The sequence below is a fragment of the Pavona decussata genome, unplaced genomic scaffold, assembly GCF_977016875.1.
Source record: "Pavona decussata unplaced genomic scaffold, jaPavDecu1.1 SCAFFOLD_39, whole genome shotgun sequence".
NCBI lineage: Eukaryota > Metazoa > Cnidaria > Anthozoa > Scleractinia > Agariciidae > Pavona > Pavona decussata.
In genome coordinates this window covers 163,795-184,416 of record NW_028145461.1, presented here as the reverse complement: position 1 = coordinate 184,416, position 20,622 = coordinate 163,795, and the positions used below count along the sequence as shown (strand labels likewise).

The 20,622-nt window shown below is 38.4% G+C and overlaps 3 protein-coding genes across 3 annotated transcripts; 1 reads left to right on the top strand and 2 right to left on the bottom strand.

Annotated features, from left to right (window-relative positions):
- Positions 1-5,092: 5,092 nt before the first annotated feature.
- Positions 5,093-8,025, bottom strand: LOC146483309 (uncharacterized). Its single transcript, XM_085106007.1, has 3 exons — positions 7,950-8,025; positions 7,633-7,788; positions 5,093-6,544 (listed from the first exon to the last, which is right to left on the bottom strand). Exons 1-3 carry the CDS (start codon positions 8,011-8,013, stop codon positions 6,063-6,065), a joined length of 702 nt encoding a protein of 233 aa, XP_084962133.1. The 5' UTR covers positions 8,014-8,025; the 3' UTR covers positions 5,093-6,062.
- A 1,102-nt stretch (positions 8,026-9,127) lies between these two features.
- Positions 9,128-13,508, top strand: LOC146483308 (carbohydrate sulfotransferase 3-like). The gene is made up of 2 exons (XM_085106006.1): positions 9,128-9,224; positions 11,847-13,508. The coding sequence occupies exon 2, from the start codon at positions 11,895-11,897 to the stop codon at positions 13,119-13,121; it is 1,227 nt and encodes a 408-aa protein (XP_084962132.1). The 5' UTR covers positions 9,128-9,224; positions 11,847-11,894; the 3' UTR covers positions 13,122-13,508.
- Positions 13,509-15,458: 1,950 nt separating this feature from the next.
- LOC146483307 (uncharacterized) lies at positions 15,459-20,560 on the bottom strand. Its single transcript, XM_085106046.1, has 5 exons — positions 20,268-20,560; positions 19,690-19,912; positions 19,297-19,343; positions 18,743-19,000; positions 15,459-17,473 (listed from the first exon to the last, which is right to left on the bottom strand). The coding sequence occupies exons 1-5, from the start codon at positions 20,376-20,378 to the stop codon at positions 17,378-17,380; spliced, it is 735 nt and encodes a 244-aa protein (XP_084962172.1). The 5' UTR covers positions 20,379-20,560; the 3' UTR covers positions 15,459-17,377.
- Between the last annotated feature and the right edge of the window lie 62 nt (positions 20,561-20,622).

The window sequence follows — 20,622 nt, the reverse complement described above, 5'->3', positions numbered from 1 at the left end:
TTTCTCCTTCTTGTCAAAATCGAAGAGAGTTTAAGAAACGAGCAGGAATGCTTTAGCAAGTTTAAGGGCGCGTTCTTTTCTGATTCCGGAATAGGAGTACTCGGAATAGACAGTATTTGTGTTCTTTTGGGAGCTATTCCGTTTTCTGAATGAACGGAATATCATTCTGTTCATTCTTCTCCCGATAGCAGAATGAACAGAATGGAAGGAATACGGTTTTCTCGAAATAGACAGAATACGGGTTCTTTTGGAAAATTTTTGGCGGGAAATCCTACACGGCCGCTCGCGCGCGCAGACATAGTAGTTTCCAGGTCACCTCCGCCATGAGTATTCTGTTTCCAGATTTTAGGAGCGTTCTTGTCGAAATTGAAATTCCGTGTATTCTGTCATTCCGAAACCGGAATAAGAAATAGAAAATAGCCTAAAAAAGAATACACCCTAAAACATGGGGCAAAGCCGACTTGATAAAGCAAGAGTTGTGGGTTTATTGAGCGGCTTCAGAGAGTCATGCCGCAGGGATTTAGATAAGTGACATGAATGTATTCAATGAAATGATTCTTTCTGCAGGGAATGAAAGTTGTGTGGTAATCAAAGTACATCATATTCAGCTTGAAAACGTGGATGTTATTTTACTGTCGTTGAGGTTTAGATAACTTGGAGCCAAAACGCCTCTAAAACGCGCCTTTTGCGAAAAACGTGCACAGCAGGAAAACGTTAATTTGGATAGTTGAATTCCACGAGTTACGTACCTGCTACAAAGTTTCGGTGTTTACATTATAGTTAGTAGAGGGGACTCTACTAACTATGTTTTCACCGTTATTTTTAGATGTGACTTTTTTAAGGTTTATTTTACATATAGACTACCGTTATCTATCAACATAGATCATTAGTGATCTATATACATAGATTATTGTTTATATTTTCATTAATAATTCAGTGTTTTTTTAATTTTTTTTTATTAAGACCCGATTTTTCCCGAGACCGACAATCAGAATGACCATTCTTTCAGCTATCTTGCCCGTGACTGATTTCCCTCCTCTGATAGGAGAGTATGATCATGAATTATTACTGAGTTTTTGAACAACTAGAGTAAACCAATGGTTAGAGAACATCTCAGAAAACCAATAGACGAAATGACGGTTCATGAAATGCTTTAACCAAACACCAGATCCTCAATCATCCTCGGAGACCCAGGGGCAGTCAGTCGGGGGCGGGCGAAATAGCGGGAAGAAAGTTTTCAAGAACGGGCGAAGGAGCCGGGGCTCCTTCGCCCGTTCTTGAAAACTTTCTTCGCGCTATTTCGCCCGCCCCCGACTGACTGCCCCTGGGTCTCCGAGGATGATCCTCAATTAAAGTGTTTTATACTCTGAAAGATTCACAAACCGACATTAGCCAACAGAACGCCTATCATCACTCGTACAGGATTCGTATGTTGAAGATACGACACATTTCATAGATTTGTAAGGTTTATTGAAAGCTTTAAGGTGCCTTGAAACGCTTTCCTAGTCTCTCTAAAAACTATTTTAGCAAGCGAGATGAAAACCTCGATCATTTTTTAATCGTGCGGGATAAGCGTTAATCGGCTATCGAATACAGCCCAGAGAAACAATAAAAATATATTGTAATAAGGGTCTGATGGATGGAATGTTCTCCCAAGCTAGAAAATTAATGTTCCCCTGTTCCCTAAAAAGACTCAGCAGTTCCCCTTTTCCCTTGTTGTTCCCTAAAAGTGGCCATGTTTTATTGAACACGATCTTTCGTCGTTTTTCTGCATGTTTTAAGACTAAGATATGTGCACTTCCCTTGCCACAATTTGTTTCCTTTTATTTAATAAACAATTATATTATATAACCGTCTTTGTGGATAGGTCATAAGAGCAGTGATTTTTTAAAATACCATCTGCATCATTACTTGTCCATTACTAATTCCACTGTAAGAAATCGATAATATTTAACAATTATTGGACGAGGTTAAGCAAAATATTGGGATTTTTCAGTGGCAAGCAGATCAACTATTTGAACCGCCGAAGCTGAAGGCTGAGGCAAATAATTGATCTGCGAGACACTGACAAATCACGATATTTTGCGATAACCGAGTTCAATAATTGTTTTATCATTCGATCACTGACGAGTTTGTTTTCGGGAAGCGGTAAGCGCTGCCTTTTCAGGAGTCTGCCTTTTTGACACAAGAGCGTGGTTTTCAATTACGCATGAACAGAATTTTGTTTGCAGCAAAACACACAGTTGGATAGTATTGCACATGAGCAGACCATTATTTGTAGGTAGGACTGTAGGTAGTTATTTGCAGGCCACGTGGTTTGCTCTCGGCCAATAAAAAGGAAGAAACAATGGTTGGCTCCCCGAGTGGGAAAGATGAGTCAAATCCTGCGCTGTGATTGGCTACCCGAGCGGGGAAGCTATCTTGCCTGCTCGGGATTACCCGTTGCTCGTCCGCTTGTCATCGAAAGTTTAATCCCGAGCAACAATGCAATCTTTCAGTCTTCAATTTTCTCTTCGTTCTGGGGGTAAACGCTCACTAAAATGTTCGGTAAACTCTCAACATTTACCTAAAAGAAAGGAAAGAGAATTGAATCATCCTGGTGTAGTGAAAATTTTGTTTCAGCTACAGTGAATGTGAGTTGGAACGGTGAGTTGCTCTGTCTGTAGTATCAGATTGATTCTGTAAAACTTATCAAGTCGAGTACCAAATTGATTAGTTCTCTAGGTTTGCAATGACTGTATTTCAATCATAGCATAGTGAAAGTTGCGTTAAGTGTTTAGAGCAGTTCAGAAAAGTGTTTTTCGCAAGTTCGCCGAATTCAGAAGTTCACGTTTTTAGTTTGGCCGCGTCTTGCTTTTTCACTGAGTTGTAAACAACAAAATCGTATCAAAGTGTCGCTCAGTTTTGTGATTTATCCGTTCTGTTTTCCGGATTATGTTTGCATAGAATTTCAAAATGTATTGTTTCATTCAAGAATTATTGAGTGGTGACCGAAAGCTGCGTAAAAATGTTTAACAGTATTTCGACGCCACCGCGCGATCGGCTGAAAATGGCGAGTTTGCCGGATTCTATTAAAATCTTATTCCTGCACTCGCGAAAATCTACATTTTTCGTCATGAAGATAAACCACAAAACAAGAATATCTCTGGAACTTTTAAAGTGATCCCATTCAAACTTGGCACCGATAATGTTAGGCAGGTAATACGCAAAATAACACCCATTTAGATGTTGCTTTGGCATTACTCTCGGCCCCAGTTCCTTTCTGCTATGAACCAAATACTTTCATTTTCGACCAGATAACAAGAGGCAGGCAGTTTTACTAGAAACGCACTCTCTCCTCCACAGAGGCTCTATCAGTGGAGAAACGTAGAAAAAAGGAGGGGGAAGAAAGGAAAACGGGGGAAATAAAAAATCGGGGGCGCGCGGGGGGCGATGGGAAGAGGGAAAAAGCGGGAGCCTCTGCCAGATAATTAGCCTCTTCCAGGCGTTCAGTTAGTTGGGGCGCAGCGCGAAAAAAGGCGCGCGAAAAAATAAAGAAAAAGCGCGCGAAGGGAAGCGAAAGAACGCCTGTGGGCAAACTTAACAAACGGTCGTTCCGCCCACTTATATGGCTTGTGGTTTTCAGTTGTCAGCAGATGTCAATCAGACCCTAATCAGAATTCCGGGAAATATGATCCTTCAATCTTGAATTGCGAGTTGGCGCGTCTTTCCTGTTCGTTTGTGCTTTTCATGTCCGTCAATTCTCCGTTTTTTTCTGCAAGCGAATTGACAGTCCATCCTCCGTCGTGTTGCAGGTTTTGCCAGAAAATTGTAAAGTGCCAGGGAACAAAAATTCCTGGAGTATCTATTTTTAATGTTGTTTTTAATAAGGTTTCGGGAGCAGAGAGCTTTAATACATGTTTAATAGTGTTGGCCGACCTTGCCAGTTCGTTGGGGCACGAACTGAAAAGAGACCCAAGTTTCTCGAATGTAAGTAGTTTGACCTGTGCAAGAATACTGGCTAGAACGCATGCCAGTATTGTGAAACTATTCTCGGGGATTGTGGAAAGAGAATCGCTGAAAGCGGCAAAACGACAGACGAACGCTAGATCGCCGACTGGAGATATACTCCTTCCGCGAGGCGTGCTAACACGCACTCAAGAGATCTACAGGAATCGACCAGCAAATCCTTGGCGGACAGACAAGTGGTGATGACCATTTTGAAGTACGTTGGGAGTATCGCCTATTTATATTTGTGGCCAAATCGATTCTGCCATGAATATCGACGGAGAACAAACAGTCATTAAAGTGTTTTAAAAGCTCCTTCGTTGTTTATGTCGTGATGTTCAACCGTCTTATGCGCCAGTGATTTTTCATTTTCGTGTTGATTGGTGAATCAACGCTCGTGGACCAAAATTTATTACGTTTCTGGCTAGGAAACAAGATTTATCCTGACGAACGTCTGATATTTTTCGCGGTTGCAACTCCAGACGTAAACTGATCTCCTTTATCCTTATAATGATCAGAACTGAACGAGACGAAAGTTTAATGGGCTTATCTCGGCCCAATTAATTTAATGGTTTTTTCCCCAAATCCCTAGAAAAGTAGCTTTTTGCGAAAATTTATTCGCGAAAATAAAGTAAAAGAATTCTCGAAGGCGCTCCACATGCGGAAAATTTTTAAGAATGTTGTTTATTGCAGATTTGACACTCGATGAAAGGAACGCCGCCATATCGAATTTCTCATCTGCGTCAGCAACGTTCTAGTGTTGACAAAATCTGTCAAAATTGACCAATCAGAGGGTATACCAGATCCTGGTATACCGGAACGACCGTTTGTTAAGTTTGCCCACAGGCGTTCTTTCGCTTCCCTTCGCGCGCTTTTTCTTTATTTTTTCGCGCAGCGCCCCAACTAACTGAACGCCTGGAAGAGGCTACCAGATAATGTTTTCAAAATGGCGCCCGATTTCCGAGGGAGACTGGACCTAACTCTACTTCTTCATGAATATTCACAAAATTGCGGAACCCAGTTTTTGAATCCTTACTTGAAGTTTTCTCTGGATGCCAAGTAAGGCACGAACCACATCCCTTTGAATTTCCACAGATGACAGTAAATCAGGGCACAAAATTAACTTTTTTCTTAAGGAGACATTTGGCTTCTAAATATTCCAAAGTGGTCGCCAAGTCCAAAAAGTTAGTAGCCATTTTTTTCCGAAACGAAAACAAAAAAATATTGAAAATGCGTTATCATGGATGACAATATCAAATCGTAAGCTTTCCTAGCATTAGGAATGCCTGGACGGTTTTGTTGATGTCTAAAAAATAGCAAACGACAATTCTGGTCACATTAAAAAATGAATATCACCAACATTTCATGTCTTTGAAAGTTTTTTTTTTATTTTTGGAAATTATTCAAAATTCACAGTTCAAAATGAGCTCTACAGCCACGAGCAAACGCAAGACTCATTTTCGTCTCATCGCCCACCAAAACCAACGAAACAACATTGAAAAGACAGTTTCCATCAGCAGAAGTAATTGTGGCTGCTATTTCTTGTCGTTAAGGGATATCCTCTAGCACCAGGGACATTGCCAATTTGTCTTTCGGTAATCCCACGTGGCCATGGAGCGGCAAGGTGCGAAAAAACTTCTTCTTGTCGGCATATTTTTCTTCCACGCCCCGTGCGAATTCCAAAACCTCATCCTCGGTCCCGGTTGTACGAGCAGCAATATTTGAAATAAAATTTTCCCGATCCTCGTCGACACTCATTTTAAATTTAAATCACTCGGTGACATGAATATTAATGAAAGTCCGAGCAACGGAATCCGCCATCTTGGATTTTCAGAATGCGGTCATGTTCTGAGCCCGCAATATGTACTGTTAGCAAAAGGGACATTTGAATGCACAATATATATATCCAATATATCCAAGATGGCGGATGTTGACGGGGAGTTCGTGACGGTTTTGCTACAAATAAACCTCGCCATTCGCACCGAATTTTTTTTTTTCGAGCTTTATATTTATTGCACAATACATAAAAGTAGGATAAAGCAAAGGGCTCTGGTCGCCAATGTGGCGACTAACTTTCAAATCTTGATCGCCAACACGGAAAACTTAGGCGCATTGGCGACTGTATCAGGCGCAATTTCGTGCCCTGCGAGTTGTTGATCTAAACGCTGAACAACAGAATCAAGTTCAGTTGAAACATTTGCAATTAGTTGCTGAATGTTGGCAATTTCAGATGTTTCCTCCGGTGATGAAGACGGCTCCTCCGATGAAAGATTGAATGAGTGTTTCCTGGCTACATTCTTGTACACTGTCACCCTTTCATTCCCTGCAGTCTTCCGGTATACCAGGCTCTTGGGAAATGCTTCCTTAATAGCATTTGTAGCTAGGACTTTCTGGGTTTGGTCTAAGAGAAGAATTTCCAGAACTGCCTGTTGAGCCAACTCAGACCAATGTTCTTCACACAAGTGTTCTTTGATGATGCTGACAAATTTCTCTCTACGCAATTTGTAAAATGCACTTGATTGCTTTGTTGCAGCTTGTTGCTGAAGCTTTTGTAAAGCTATTTTTGAGAAAATCAAGTAAATTAAAATCAATAAAAGTTGCAGCACTTTATTACTATTATACTATTATCATATGACTCATACAGTCCTGCACGCACTATCTATATCAAAACTACTAATAAAATGCCAATATGAGGGCCGTACCGGAATAAAAACCGTACGGCCCTGCTAGAGATGCGTACGGCCACACAATGCAAATAGAAAGTTAAATCGGTCATATGATAAAATGCTTACAGACTGAGCTAGGTTGGGCCAGACGGGAAAACATTTGTTTCTCGGTCATGGTGCACAGACCTTGCTGCAGTTCACTTGCCAATACTTCGAGCCAAATATTTTCCTGTCCAGTCCTTCCACTCGGTCAATAACTACATATTATTGTTATTTAACTCTGTGTTAATACCCCTTGAAATAATGGTGTTTTGCACCGGAACTGACAAGTTCAACAAATTAATTTCATTTTAATGCACCCCCATCATTACATTGACAAAAAAAGGCACATAACAGCAAAACTACTGATTCAATAAATTTTTAACACATATGATATAGTTCGTAATATCAGGTAAAATTATTACGAACTCACAATGGCACATCTAACACATTGGCTTGGCAGCGTAGAGCACTGCACCGGTATCGCTGGGGCCTGGGTTCTTTTTCAACTGTTTAAGTTGACTTTACTGTGAAGATCACAAATTTCGCTCATGTTTCATCTGCAGTTCACATATGATTTTCATATAACTATTCAAAAAGAGACCATGCAAGATACATATAGCTGTAATAGTGCTCTTTTGTTTCCTTTGTTTATAAATGAGCTACACTTTTGAGGACTCTCAATAAATAAGATATATTTGATTATTTCATATCTTGCCACTTTATTGAAAAAAGTCTATAAAAGAAAGAAAAAAATTAATCTGTGGGATATTTGTAAGATATGGACAAAGCCTTTTGAACGACAATTGTTATCTCATGTGATTTCTCACCTCACAAAATTTTGTGAAATTGGAATATTATAAGGATTGGAAATTATGGTAGAAATTAATCACTAACATTCTATTCCTTAACTAAAAGACAAGAAGAAAGTCTATATAACCTGTTGTATGGCTCTCATCTTCTTGAGATGATCTCTGATGCCACTTTTTGTTTGGTTCGTTCGCAAACTTAGAAGTTGGCGTCAACAAATGCTTTCCTGCGATCCCACTGGCTTTGTTCTTTACCGGGGTACTAGTGGCTGGCTGGCATTCAGCATCTTCTCATACGTTAACGTTGTTAAGAGACAGAAAATAAGGAATGTTACACACAGAACTCCTCAACATAAATCCAAAATGGCGGACAAATCACGAAAGTATCACAAATGGCCAAAAATCCGTTAAACAGGCTCGAAACTTCGCCAAAATTGCGTCTACATACCTTCTATACTTAGGTCTTTAAAAGAATATTCAAAATCGTCGAGATCTTCGTCTGGTTCGGCCATAACCAGAGAACCGCAAAAACCGCACGTTAACTGGCAGAGGCTTCTCTCTTTTTCCTCTCCCTTCCCAGCGTCCCCCCCGCGCTTTAATATTTCTCTCCTCCAGGCTCTACTCGTTTAATTTCCCTCTCCCCAGGCTTTCTAAGAAGCCTCTGCGGAGGAGAGAGAGAAACGCACCAAATGCCCACATTGCCTTGCGTCTTCTCACCAGCTCATTGAAAGTAAACGATAGGTCTGACTAAGACAAAAAAATAAGAGCATCAATTAAACATGAAATAGACCCGAAAGCAAATTGCTGCCATGGAAACAGCGCAATAGGTGTCATTTTGTGTCTTACCAGAGGTACATTACTGGTGTCAAGTTTGAGCAGCATCACTTCAATATTTTTCGACATATTCTTGATTCTGTGATTTGTCTTTGCGTTAAGACGATTTGTGACGTAATCAGTTTTCTCAATAAATACTTGCATCTTTGTGGAACAAGAGAAGATATTTCTGAAAAGAAAACGCCATTATTCGTCGTTTTGAAAGGCCTTTTAATTTTAATTCAGCCTGTGGACAGCCTCCCAATTTGCATGCAGGGCGACGAGAGTACAAGTTGGGAGCCTGTTCACAGGCTATTGCAGTTGGACAGTTGTGAATTGTGATAACAGTTGTCATCAATTAAAATTCGCACTGTGAATTGATTTAACGCTTGTTGAATATTGTAACAAACTTACCTATCGCAAATTGTAATAAAAGTGATGCTGTCGTATTTTATCAGTAATAATCGAAGCTGTCATAAATGTTAACATACATTGTGATTTTTTCTAATAATTACGACTTTTCTTTATTTTAATTCAACTGAATGCTGAGTGCAGTACTATTCACAAGATCTTAGCCTTACTGATCATTTGATATTTATTTGGAAGATACCATGTCTATTTGGTATTTAGCAAAAACATTAAAACTCGGCAGTTCGCCGATTCTCTGACAAATTAAAGTACTGTGATCTAACTAATTTAATACCGTATTATTATTCTGCAGGAAAAAATAGATGCTTATTGCATAAAAGAAATGCGTTTCTATGGACACATGGACAGGATATGATCACATCTAAATAAATTAATTAAAGTCGGCTGTAAAGTTAAAATTTCAACAAGGGAGCGGCTACCTCAAACGTTCGGTCACCAAACGTAGAATTGAGAAAATCATCATCAGTTATTTCTTCTAAAAGTAAGTAGACCATTCAAGAAAACATTTGATAGCACTATGTATGAAAAGCGATACAAAGTAAGCTTGAATTTAATTATGGAAATCACGGCGCTAAATATATAAAGGAGCCAAGATATATGAAGGTAACAATGTTCTCTTTTATAAGCTTGGCGTAATTCTCTGATATGTACGCTCATTACTGTAAAACTGAAATTTCAAGAGCTTTAGTTCGACTGTTAAAACAACACAGTTTATATCGCCTGAAACACAGACTAGGAGGTGTATTATTTATATCGATATCATCTACAACTCTGTACAAGAGGTCACAACTATACCGACTCCACAATAACACAGTAGAAATGGGAGAGGCTATAAGCGAGTTATCTGAATATAGAATGACAAATCCAGGCAAAAAGAAGAATTTTCGTTCTGTTAAATCCACAGCACTGTGGCGTCGTTACAAAAAGTGGAGAAAACTGATCAGTTGAATACTGCATGACTTCATGACGTTGGCTAGCCTTGAAATTATGTCATGAGAGGCAATAATCTTTTATTGAAAGAACGAAAACGGAAAATCGTGAATCGCATTTGTAACCGGCCTGTAGGTGAATTGTGATAGCAGTTGTCAGAAATAAAAATACCCGCTGTAAATTATATAACGCTTTTTGTATTGTGTTAAAATGTGTGTATCAACATAGCCTGCGTAGCCGTTATTCAAATAGGGAACTTAAGCAACGACGACGGCGACCACAACGACAACGCCGCAAAACAACAACGTGAAATGACCACATTTAAGGTTTTCTGGAGAACGTGAACGCACGACGGTGAATTTTTCATTTTCTTTTAACTTGTACGCGACTTCTAGCAATTTGGTTCCTGGATAGTTCGCCATTTTTGTAAAAGTTGAGCGAGTTGAAATAATCGCGAAGTAGCACAAATGAAATAAAGATATATTTTCGGGTGACGTTTTCGTTGCCGTTGCCGTCGTCGTTGCTTAAGCTGCGTGGGAGATAAATAATAAGACTGATGCCGTCGTGATTTGTAATAATCCGGGCTGTCTTATAAATTGTAACAACGCATTGCCATGTTTTTTTTTTTAAATTTTTTAAAATTAAAATGACGGGTGAGTGTAATCTTATAGCTAAGGGTAATTCCTGTGTTTGAGGGACAAAAACTACCAAAACAAATTTTCTTCGCGCAAAATGATAAAGTTAAGTATTTAATCTGAAAGTTTGAAAAAATAACATTTCACAATATTGAATTAGTGCAATTCCTTTTAAGGCAATGTATTTTAAAATAAAAGTGAATAAATCAAGTGCCTTTATCCACCGCCTCGGGACAATTTTCGCTGCAATTACTGGCTCAAAACTCACCAAGCAACAAGTTGCCACCAAACAAAATTTTATTAAAAATTTAATCTGAATTGAGCCTGTATTCGCTTTTCGGAAATTTCAAGAGTATTTTGTATGATTTTGAGAACGTGACCGAATTTACCGTGAATTCTATTCCATTGTAGTTAATGGCGAATGGTACTGCTAATTCATGATAATAGACCCTTATCACTGGGCGGCCATGTTGAGTCTCAGGAGAGCATCGTTTTTGCACGGCAAGCGTCGCACTGAATACGCGTCTGACCGAAGCTTGCCGTGCAAAAACAAAGCTTTTTATTCCCCCAAAAGTCAACATGGCCGCCGAGTGCTAAGGATCTATTGCTAACAAAGTTGTGTAAGGAAATTTTGAAATTTGAAGGCGACCACTTTCGTTACATGTCTCACACCAATCAAAATATTAAGATTATGTTACGCCATGAGTAATGTCAAGACAAAATGAAGTGTAACTGTGCACTTTTATCTTACGTTACGAGTTAACTTTACGAACCCGTTGCAATGAACTAGCCACGATCATTTTACCCAGCGGTTTCTTAAGGGTTTTTTGAGGGCAGCGTAGAACTGGAACTGAGTAGAATTTCAAATTAAATAGTGCATGGTGGGTAACACCTGATATTCAGTATTGAGCACTCAGTCAAGAATTGGAGAGGAACAGGGATAAAGGTCTCCATGTGGTTAATTGATACCTGAGAATTGACCAAAATTTTAACTGTCAGCTGAGAAATATAATGGCAGATTTTTAACTGCTAGTTAGCTGACATGGCTAAAGTTTGTCTGAGCATAGTGTGAATTTTACTGGTTAGCTAATGCCTGCAGAGAAAGTTGCTAACGAGGATTGCTCGCAGCCCCTAACGAGTTGTTCCATAAAAGACGTGGGGACTCTAAAGGCGATAAACAGTGTTCGTGAATTAAAGTCTCGAAAGAAATTGTAGTCACTCGAAACTTCTTCGGAAAGCTTCGCACGATACTCGACACTGTTCGGCTAATGCCCGAGGGACACCCGGCGTTGATAACATACAAAACCCTAAAACATGTGTGAGGTAACTGGTTAACAGAGATACGTCATAATTAACTGATAGCTGAAAAATTGCCGAAATTGTAGATAATAGCTGAGAAATGGCTTAAATTGTAATTGATAGCTGAAGATCCATCATCCCCATGCAGATCCTCTGGGATGGAAATCAAAACTACATATCAGGCAGTAAGACACTAGCGTGAACCAGGCCTCACATATCTTTTATCTTTGCTTTTGCAGTTTGAAATCCCACAAAGTTCAAGTACAGGCGATTTACTGAGCCTAAACATGAGGATCAGTTTAAAGGTTCTGTTATTTTGCATTGTTGGTGCCTCGCTCCTTCTGGTGTTTTTCTACATTCAGATTTTGCCAGGATCATTGCAGCGACACACCCACTCCATTCAAGAAATAAATTCCGCCAGCAAATTGATGAAGGAGTTTCTTCATTTCCGCCACCACGAAGACAACCAGCGACAACAACGGAATACAGAAGTCCTAAAAACAGAGGAAAAACCAAAGATGTTTGGGAATGGGCTAAAAGCTACAGAAATTTTATCGAAGGAAAGCGACAGCGAAAGAAATGAGAAACAGCAAACAAACGAGCCATTACCTATAAGGAAAAATCTCATCATATTGAGTCCAGGACGAGGAGGATCTTCTTTCCTTGGATCATTATTTAACAGCAATCAGGAGGTGATTTACTTCTTTGAACCATTATATTTACCAGCAGTAGAATGGTTCAAGACTCGCTTCGCCAGTGAGGAACAGCAGAAAAACTATAAAATATATTGCAACTCATTAATCGATAGCTTATTCCAGTGTGATTTTAGTAATTCCAGTAAAAACATTTTATCGGCGTTGGATAGAAGGTCTTTTCTTGTCAAAAGTAAGGCGCTTTCTAAATTGCCTAAGATTTCTAGTACGTTGTTAGGGGAGTCTTGCAATAGTCACAACCACACTGTTATTAAGATTTTAACAAGTCGAGTGCCTCATAAAACAATAGAAACGTTAAAAGAGATTTTCCAACACAAAAACCGATATGACGTCAAAATGATCCACTTGGTTCGAGACCCAAGGGCTGTGGTTTACTCCATGGTACAATTAAAATGGATTAAATATCACTCGGATCCAATGTTTAGTAAAGATGTTCACAGGGTATGCGATCCAATACTGCAGAATTTGCGGCTAGGTTTGGTATCTCCTCCGCCTTGGCTAAAGGATCGTTTTAAGGTTGTTCGCTACGAAGATCTCGCGTTCAATACACTAAATGTAACACAGGAGCTATACAAGTTCGCGGGATTTGATTGGTCAGCAAGTGTTAATGAATGGATAAGTACTCTTGCAAAAAACACACAAAAAGGAGGTGTTTATTCGTTGCACAAAAACGCCTCAGTTTCTATTGGCCATTGGAAAAACGCTCCGGAACCATTCATAAAAGCTGTAGAAAATACGTGTGGTGATCTCATGAATTTCCTTGGCTACGAGAAATGGAGAAAGCAGGATGTTGAAAACTAAGTCATTTGTCATAGATGATTGCTTTCCAATGAGCTTGTTTGAAAATTAAAGCTTTGGTTGCTTTTTCCAATAGAAAATAATGTAATGACCAATGTATATCGCCCCAGTGGCACAGGTCTATTACAGTGTAAAAGCGGAGTTTTATTTTAACCGAAGGGAGTTAATTTTTGCAGCGTTTTATTTTGCGGGTTTATTTTTCTGCGGGAACTAAGGTCAATAAGCAGAATCCACAAAAATAAGAAGCCGTAAAATTTTCATGCTACACGGCTAGTAGTATGGTAAGCACCAGTTAGGCCTCTTTTTTGCGGGGGAATCTCATTATATTTCGGGGAATGACGTCAAAGGTATGACCGATGACGTCATAGGGTGGAGGTGACGTCACAATACCCATGGGCACAGGGAGGAGGGGTGACATCAGACACTAAAAATAGGATATTGATATCATCGGGTTGGTATGGGTGATAGATTTTTCATAATAAAAAGGAGGAGGAGAATTTTTGGGATTTTCTAGTATGGGTAGTACTTTCTCTTCGCCTTAAATCTGGTTTCGCAGGTATCCCCTAACAGCAACAAGAAACATTGTTCCCTCGAATGAGACCAGGATCTACAATTTCTAAGCTAAAGAATCTGCATTCGGAAGTCTTTTCAGAAGTTAATTAGGGGAGATTAACATAAAAAAAGGAAGTGTTCATGTAAGGTGTATTGACTGGTTTTAAATAAGCCACTTAAAGTGAAATATATCCTTGTCATTTTTCTATTCGATTTTTCTATATTTCCCTGAAAACTCGAAATAATGAAAAAATATTTGCCGCGAGTGTGTCCCGCCTAATTACCAAAAATTTTCGTCTCAGGCTGAGCTTTGTTGGGGAATAAAAAGAGTTAAAACAGCCTTTTGTTTTCTTTGTTGATTTTGTTCATTACAGTGCTCGGAATAAGAATATTCCGGTTCATTGATTCCTTGCTCCCAAATTTTGCATGTTAAAACGTGCACTCAGGGATTTCACAATACATGTACATCACAATAAAATTGATTATGTTTAATGTTGATGACTGTCCACCTTTACTTACGTTATCAAGGGTAAACAAACTTTTGGCTTTCAGATTAGGGCTAAAACTCTTGTGTAGCGTCTCTTTTTCCACGATCCGTTTCTGCAATAAATCTGTGCTTTGCTATCAATGTGTTGAAAAATAAAAGTTATCTTGCCCAACCTTTACCACAGGTAGTCCAACCTCTATGAGCGTTTATAAGACCTTTCAGTTAACGTTTGTAATGTCACGTTATAATTTGAGTGTCACGGTGAGTGTTACGCAATGGCGTAAGGGAATTTACGAACGTGTTTAGAAGTCGAAAATATAGAGCAAGAATTGAACGAAAATGTCTTACCTTGTCTCCTTGATACCTTGTCAGTGTTTTTGTGGCGTATTTTGGCCATTTCAGCGCGATTCCAGTGGGTTTTAGAGAACAAAAGAGGGCATTTGCCTTGGGTGATCGTTACCGGAAGTAAATTGCCACTGCGCCTGCTCCCTGTTCTCAACGCCACGGACCGACCAAAGCGGATGTCACGTCCTCCGAAACAGTTTTTGGAGGATTTCTACGAGATTGGTGCGGTGAATGTTACTAAAATGACAAAACGACCAAAAATAGACAAAAAAATTGTATGAAGGTGAGACTGTAGTCGTGCATAAGGAGCGAAAACATTTTTAACATTGAACATTTTTTTATTTTTTCATTTATTGAAATTTGGCGGTACATTTATTATTCATAGCATGCCTAAATTGCGACAAAATCTCTCCAGATTGCTGTCAATAGTAGATTAGATATTTTGCAAGGTTTTTTCTGGTGGTACATTTGGGAACGAAAAACTACTTTGGGAAGAGAGGCAATGATCTGCCCAAAATAGGGGGTTTTTGGAGCGATTTTAAGCGGAAGTCGGCGTGACCCTATACCACATAGGGCAAATGTCGCAATGAGTTTGATATGAATTTTCGTATGAAAAGCTTTTGCACTTAGCCTCGGTTTCATAATGAGGTTCACTAGCGTGTGAGTATCGATTGATCGATAAAATTGATAACGTTTAATCTCCCGATATCGAATTTTATCGATTTGCTTTGTCTCCTTGTTAGGAAAGAAAATCAATAGCTTATTGTAGTTGCTATAGTTTGGAGGCTCTCGTTGCTCAATAACGAATTGCACTATTGGATCTTTTAGCACGCGTAAGAACAAACCATATTTAGCCATGTTTAGTATTAGGCCATTCATATTTACTCGTATTTATCCACTAGTTGCTGGACATTGTATTCAATTGTTCTTGTATTAGATTATATCAGAAGCATATCACCCCGAAGCGTCTAAATTCCGCTATAATGTTTCGAAACAAGCTGGGGTTTATCAGCCGACCAATCAGGAGCACGAATGTATTTTTTGCCCAAATATGGAAGGATTCATAACAAACAAAATGGCGTCCGCTCGCAAAGAGACCGTCAAAAAACTCTCGAGAGCGAAGATAAATTCGATCAGTCTAGCCGGGAAAACGCTTTCGGAAGAGGTTGTGGTGGAAAGGATCTTCAGAGAAGCTAGAGCGAACTTTGGGTTTTTTTTTAATTCGAGTACGCCAGCCGATGTGGATGTGCTGGAGGCAAGTGGACCGTTTCGTGGGTTAGTGAAGCGTTGCAATGACCATTTCTTTGATTTATTTTCCGAAAGAGTTAAGGGTTCGTTTGACAAGCATGCGTTAATACAGGTGAGATGGTACGAGTTAGTTAGGCAGGTGCTAGCTAGCCGAGATATGGAGGAAATAGTGAAGGCAGTTCCATCCCGGGGTAAGGAGATAGTGTCGTGTATTTTGGAGAGTGTTGCGAGCGCTGGTTTTAAGTTTGTTAGGGAGAGTCAGGAAGCTAGTTCAACAGTTATGGTTGCTAGAGAGAGTGTTGATATTTCTGAGGACGATGTTTCGCTTTTAAAGCTAGGTTCTGCGGCGGCGTTGAAACTGAAAAAACGTTTACGACAAATTGCCCAACCACTTTCGAGGTCTAAGCAGAGCCTTAAGAACATGATATTGAAGGAGATAGACGCTATTGAGAAAATGGAGGATCACGAAAAGACAAACCTCCCAAGTTTTCTGCATAATCTCGATGAAGGAAACTTGGTTGTTTTGAAGGTGGAACTTATTTGTTTTCTGCGAAAGTTTACGCAAGTGTTCGGGAGAGTCGTGAATCAAAATGGGTATCACTCATTTGGTAGAAGACTGTTCAAGGTTAGTTTAGAACTATTAAGGCAAACTATCACCCCTAGGCCTCTTAACGAATGCTTGAGATATCAATAGCATTATTTTTATTTCTTTTTTTCATTTAACCATTCACTCTACTACATTTACCTTTGCGTATCCACGAATTGGAAATCAATTTGTACCTGAATAGGTTAGCACACTGAGGCATATGCTTCTTCTCATCAAACATGGTTACACTGTATATGGTTGCCTTTTCAAAGGAATAAGAACCTTACCTTTAGACAGCTGCAGTAAACAGATCTCTCCTCTGTGACACACTAACACATTTGCAGGTGCATTACACAAATAGATATTTGCGTGATCTTGGTTCGTCAACATGCCTTGTGAGTTGAAGTGTCACTATTGCTTCCTGATTTTTTAACTAATAATTAAATTGGCTGTTACAGGTTGCCGAACAACAAGTGTTGAGTGACGGTGGCATTAATAGGAAATTTAATGAAGCACTGTTATCCATTGGCATAAAAATTTCCCCAGGCATAAAAGCAGATCTCTATAATAGACTATTGCGTAAAATCTTCAACATCAGGTGCAATGAATTTGTCAGAGCGCAGAAATGTCTGGAGGAGCATCATGAGGGGCAAACACAGGACAGACAAGTTATGTTAAGGAATAAGCTGAAGGTTGCCAACTAATCATCAGAGGCATTTAAAACAATTTTTCCATGTTGTCCTAGCCTCATCTAAACACAAAGGGGGTTAGGAGAATTTGAGACAGATATGCAAACCTGCATCTCTGGTTTGCATATCTGGCTCAAATTCACCCACCCCTCGTCATGTTTAGATGAAGCTATGTTAACAAGGGAAAAGTCCTATTGCTTTTGTAAAACATAAATCCCAAAAGTAATTCAACAAATGAAGACAAGGCTGGCAAAGCAGTGTGGCCCTTCTTTCTTTTGCCATGTTTCCTCACGCTCAGGGGGGAAGAGATAGCCAACCCCCCCCCCCCCCTAAAAAAAAAAAGTCATCAAAATTACTTTACGAGTCCAGCAAGAGCTTTGAAGTGTTTCCAAATTGTGCCAGGAAACACAATGATAGTGCCATCACAACCATGTTTACATACTCGCATCTAAACACCAGTCAAAAAATGAGAACAAAATGAATACTATCATAAGGTTATAATTATTGTATTTATAAAGAAGAATATTGTCTTTTTCCCATGAAAATATTTTCTATATTGCAAAATAAGAGAAAGAACTGTTTGGGTTTACATTTTGTGCAGTTTGAACAAACTTTACTCATCATGGCTTATCCATAACAACTAACGTCTGCCATATCTGTCAGTATGTGAGTATGAAATATCCAGCTGTAATTTATTTATGAGAGGGGGAGTTCTAAGCCTCTAAAGAATTGTTATTGAACAGCTTAGGAATAACCCTAACAGAAAACCCCTGAACATTACATTAGTTAAGTTATTAGTGTAGTGGTAGACAGAGTAGTGTGATAGGCAGAGCACTTTATTTGAGTATGTAATGATGGTGAGAGTTAACCATTGTGGTTGTGTATTCATGAACTGCAACATACTTTTCAGAAAAATAAATATTTGATTATCTCAATGCTGTTGACAATCTTCATTCATTTAATTCAAATCATCAAATCATTTTAAATCTTCAATTTAAATTATGGTTATTTTTTACAATGTATATTCTAGCAGGAAGCATGTGGGATAATAAAATACCTTTTACTGCTTTATTTAAAAGATATTTCGTGCTCAAGTTCATATAACTGCGTGTTTGTACCTGTTACCTCAGTCAGTTATACAGAACATTTTTACAAATAATTTGCTTGGATTTACATAACTTTTTGCATGTAGTCAACAAATATGAATTGCACAACATTGCTGACTTTTTATGTATATTTATATAAAAGATACAAGTAGCTTTTGTTTCTGTTCTTGAAATTAAAATCAGAATCTCACTTCCTTTTTAAAAAAGGCCATTTCTGAGTTACTTGAGCCTCTTTGTCCAAGTGAGGCCAGATATATAATCTTTCTCATTGAAATTAGTTTTAAAGACAGGTGAATGAAGACTTCTTTTCATAGGAAAGACTGCACCTAGCCTCGGTTTGATTTATAGAGGCCCAAAGCAATTCAGGAAATGGCCTATTATATAATCATTATTGCCCCCCCCCCCCCCCCAAAAAAAAAAAAAAAAAAAAAACTAGTTTCATAATTTCTGATATATTTGTCTTCAATGTGAGCAAATGCACATCATAACAAAAGCCATTTGGTCTACATTTGACCAAATTGACCTTGATATAGCTTAATAGATAATATTTGTATTCACCCAGTGTTCTCTAAACGTGAACATTATTTTCTTTTTAGAGAAATTTCTCTTACATATAATGGTGTCTTTCTGTAGACAAACTTTCCCCTCCACCCATGAATGCGTCTTTTTAACTTCAGTGTTGTAAGCGCTGCTGAGTAATTGACACTGGACAACTGGCCATTCATATTGAATTTCAGCTGACTGAATATAGTTTCAAGTGCACTCCCATTTAAGCGGAGAGGCCATATGTAGTAGCCTGGGAAGGTACTGACAAAGTGTTTGCAGAACTCAGTGAAGCCATAATACATAACTCTTGTCAAATCCCACGTCTGTAGGGAACAATAAAAAGGTTTTGTATTAGCTTCTAATTCTGGGGGGGGGGGGGGGGGGGGAAAGAGAGGGAATCAACATGACATGGAATTATTTTCATTAAAAATTAATGTCCTTTGAATTATGAAATTCTTCCACATGTAGCTTGATTACCTAGCAAGCTTATTACTAACAAGTTGTTGATATTTGGATTTTTAATTGTTATTAAACTTGCCTCTGCCAATAAAAAACAACTTCACTGTCATAATGATACGTACTGAATATTGAATAATTTGATAGAAAAAAAGTTACTTACCTGCCATGCAAGAAACCCTTTTTGGTTGGAAGCAGTCAAGTTTGGCTCTGTAGATTGACAAGTGATTTGAATCAAAACAAGGGTGAAATACATACATTGCACACATGTAGCTGCTTGGTTGAATTGATGTTTGTCTGGTAACAATCACTTATGTGTATACTACCAATATTTATGGTATTCCTTTTTGAACAAATACAAACTATAAAGATTATAGAGGTCTTTGAGTGTACAATAGATTCATAACAGAAATTCTGTCAATGAAGGAACTGTCATAATGGTTATTCTTTATATTAAACAATGCGAATAGATTGAAAACAGGAAATCTGTCAATGAGAGAACTGTCACAAATTATGGACATTTAATTTTTTTTTCATTTAAACAATGGAAGTCTACCTTGCTCCCAGGCATAGTCAGCCCAGCCAACAAAGAAGTTATAACCATTAGACATGTTTCTCAAAACACTGGAATGCTCATCTGTGATCTTTTCATGACTCAATATACCCCTCTCAAATAACTGGCGGCAAGCATCTAGGTATTCAATGGTCTTTCCAACATTTTCAGCATCTGGTGGATTACTTTCCTTGTATTCAGAGAGTTCAGCAATAACTCCATTTTGCTGCAATTTAAAGAAATTGTAATTTTTTCAAAATAACATTATTACAATACTGTCTTCTTTCTTTTTTATTATTAATTGTAGTTGTCAGTTACTATCATTTGAAACAGCTTAAGCAGGTGCCAATTTAAGATGGTATGTTGTATGCAAAGGTTTAATGACTTCATACATTGATATTCAATTACATTATAAAATAATGAAGTGCATAACTTTGTCTAACATGAATTCCTTTTTATGTACTAATGAAATTCTTGCATCCATGCATAACAAAATTATATACATGGTTTGCACAAGTTGTACTCATCAACAAATGTATGACTGCCATTTCTATACATAACTTTCTAATTCAAATATGAACCTGCATGATTTTTGCTGGTTTGACATTAAGCCTTGTCCAACAGTCTCTGTAGACGTGTCTGTAACATAGCTGTGGCACCCGTCGCATTCTACCATTTTTTGCTCTAGCCATCTCTCTCCTCCACAGATCTTTAATGACTTGCCATCCAAACTTCACTCCATATAAATTGAAATCCTTTCTTCGGCTACCATTTGCTTGACGAGAGGAGTGAAGTGCTGCAATCAAGCTTTTCAACTAAACAGGAAAATTTATTTCAAACAGAGGTAAAGACAATGAGATTTATTAACATAAAACAAAATCCTACTTTCCTTTTTCTTTTTCTTTTCTTTTTTTTTTTTTTTTTTTTTTTAAAAAG

Bases quoted from the DNA above. Each gene is read 5' to 3' on its own strand.
- LOC146483309 (XM_085106007.1), bottom strand. From the start codon at position 8,013: ATGGCCGAACCAGACGAAGATCTCGACGATTTTGAATATTCTTTTAAA. The intron at 7,789-7,949 runs GTATGTAGACGC...ACGTATGAGAAG, and splicing joins TAAAGACCTAAGTATAGAAG to ATGCTGAATGCCAGCCAGCC. The intron at 6,545-7,632 runs GTTATATAGACT...TCTCAAAAATAG, and splicing joins AGATGAGAGCCATACAACAG to CTTTACAAAAGCTTCAGCAA.
- LOC146483308 (XM_085106006.1), top strand. From the start codon at position 11,895: ATGAGGATCAGTTTAAAGGTTCTGTTATTTTGCATTGTTGGTGCCTCG.
- LOC146483307 (XM_085106046.1), bottom strand. From the start codon at position 20,378: ATGGCTAGAGCAAAAAATGGTAGAATGCGACGGGTGCCACAGCTATGT. The intron at 19,913-20,267 runs GTTCATATTTGA...TTTAAATTGCAG, and splicing joins AACCAGCAAAAATCATGCAG to CAAAATGGAGTTATTGCTGA. The intron at 19,344-19,689 runs GTAGACTTCCAT...GTCAATCTACAG, and splicing joins TGACTATGCCTGGGAGCAAG to AGCCAAACTTGACTGCTTCC.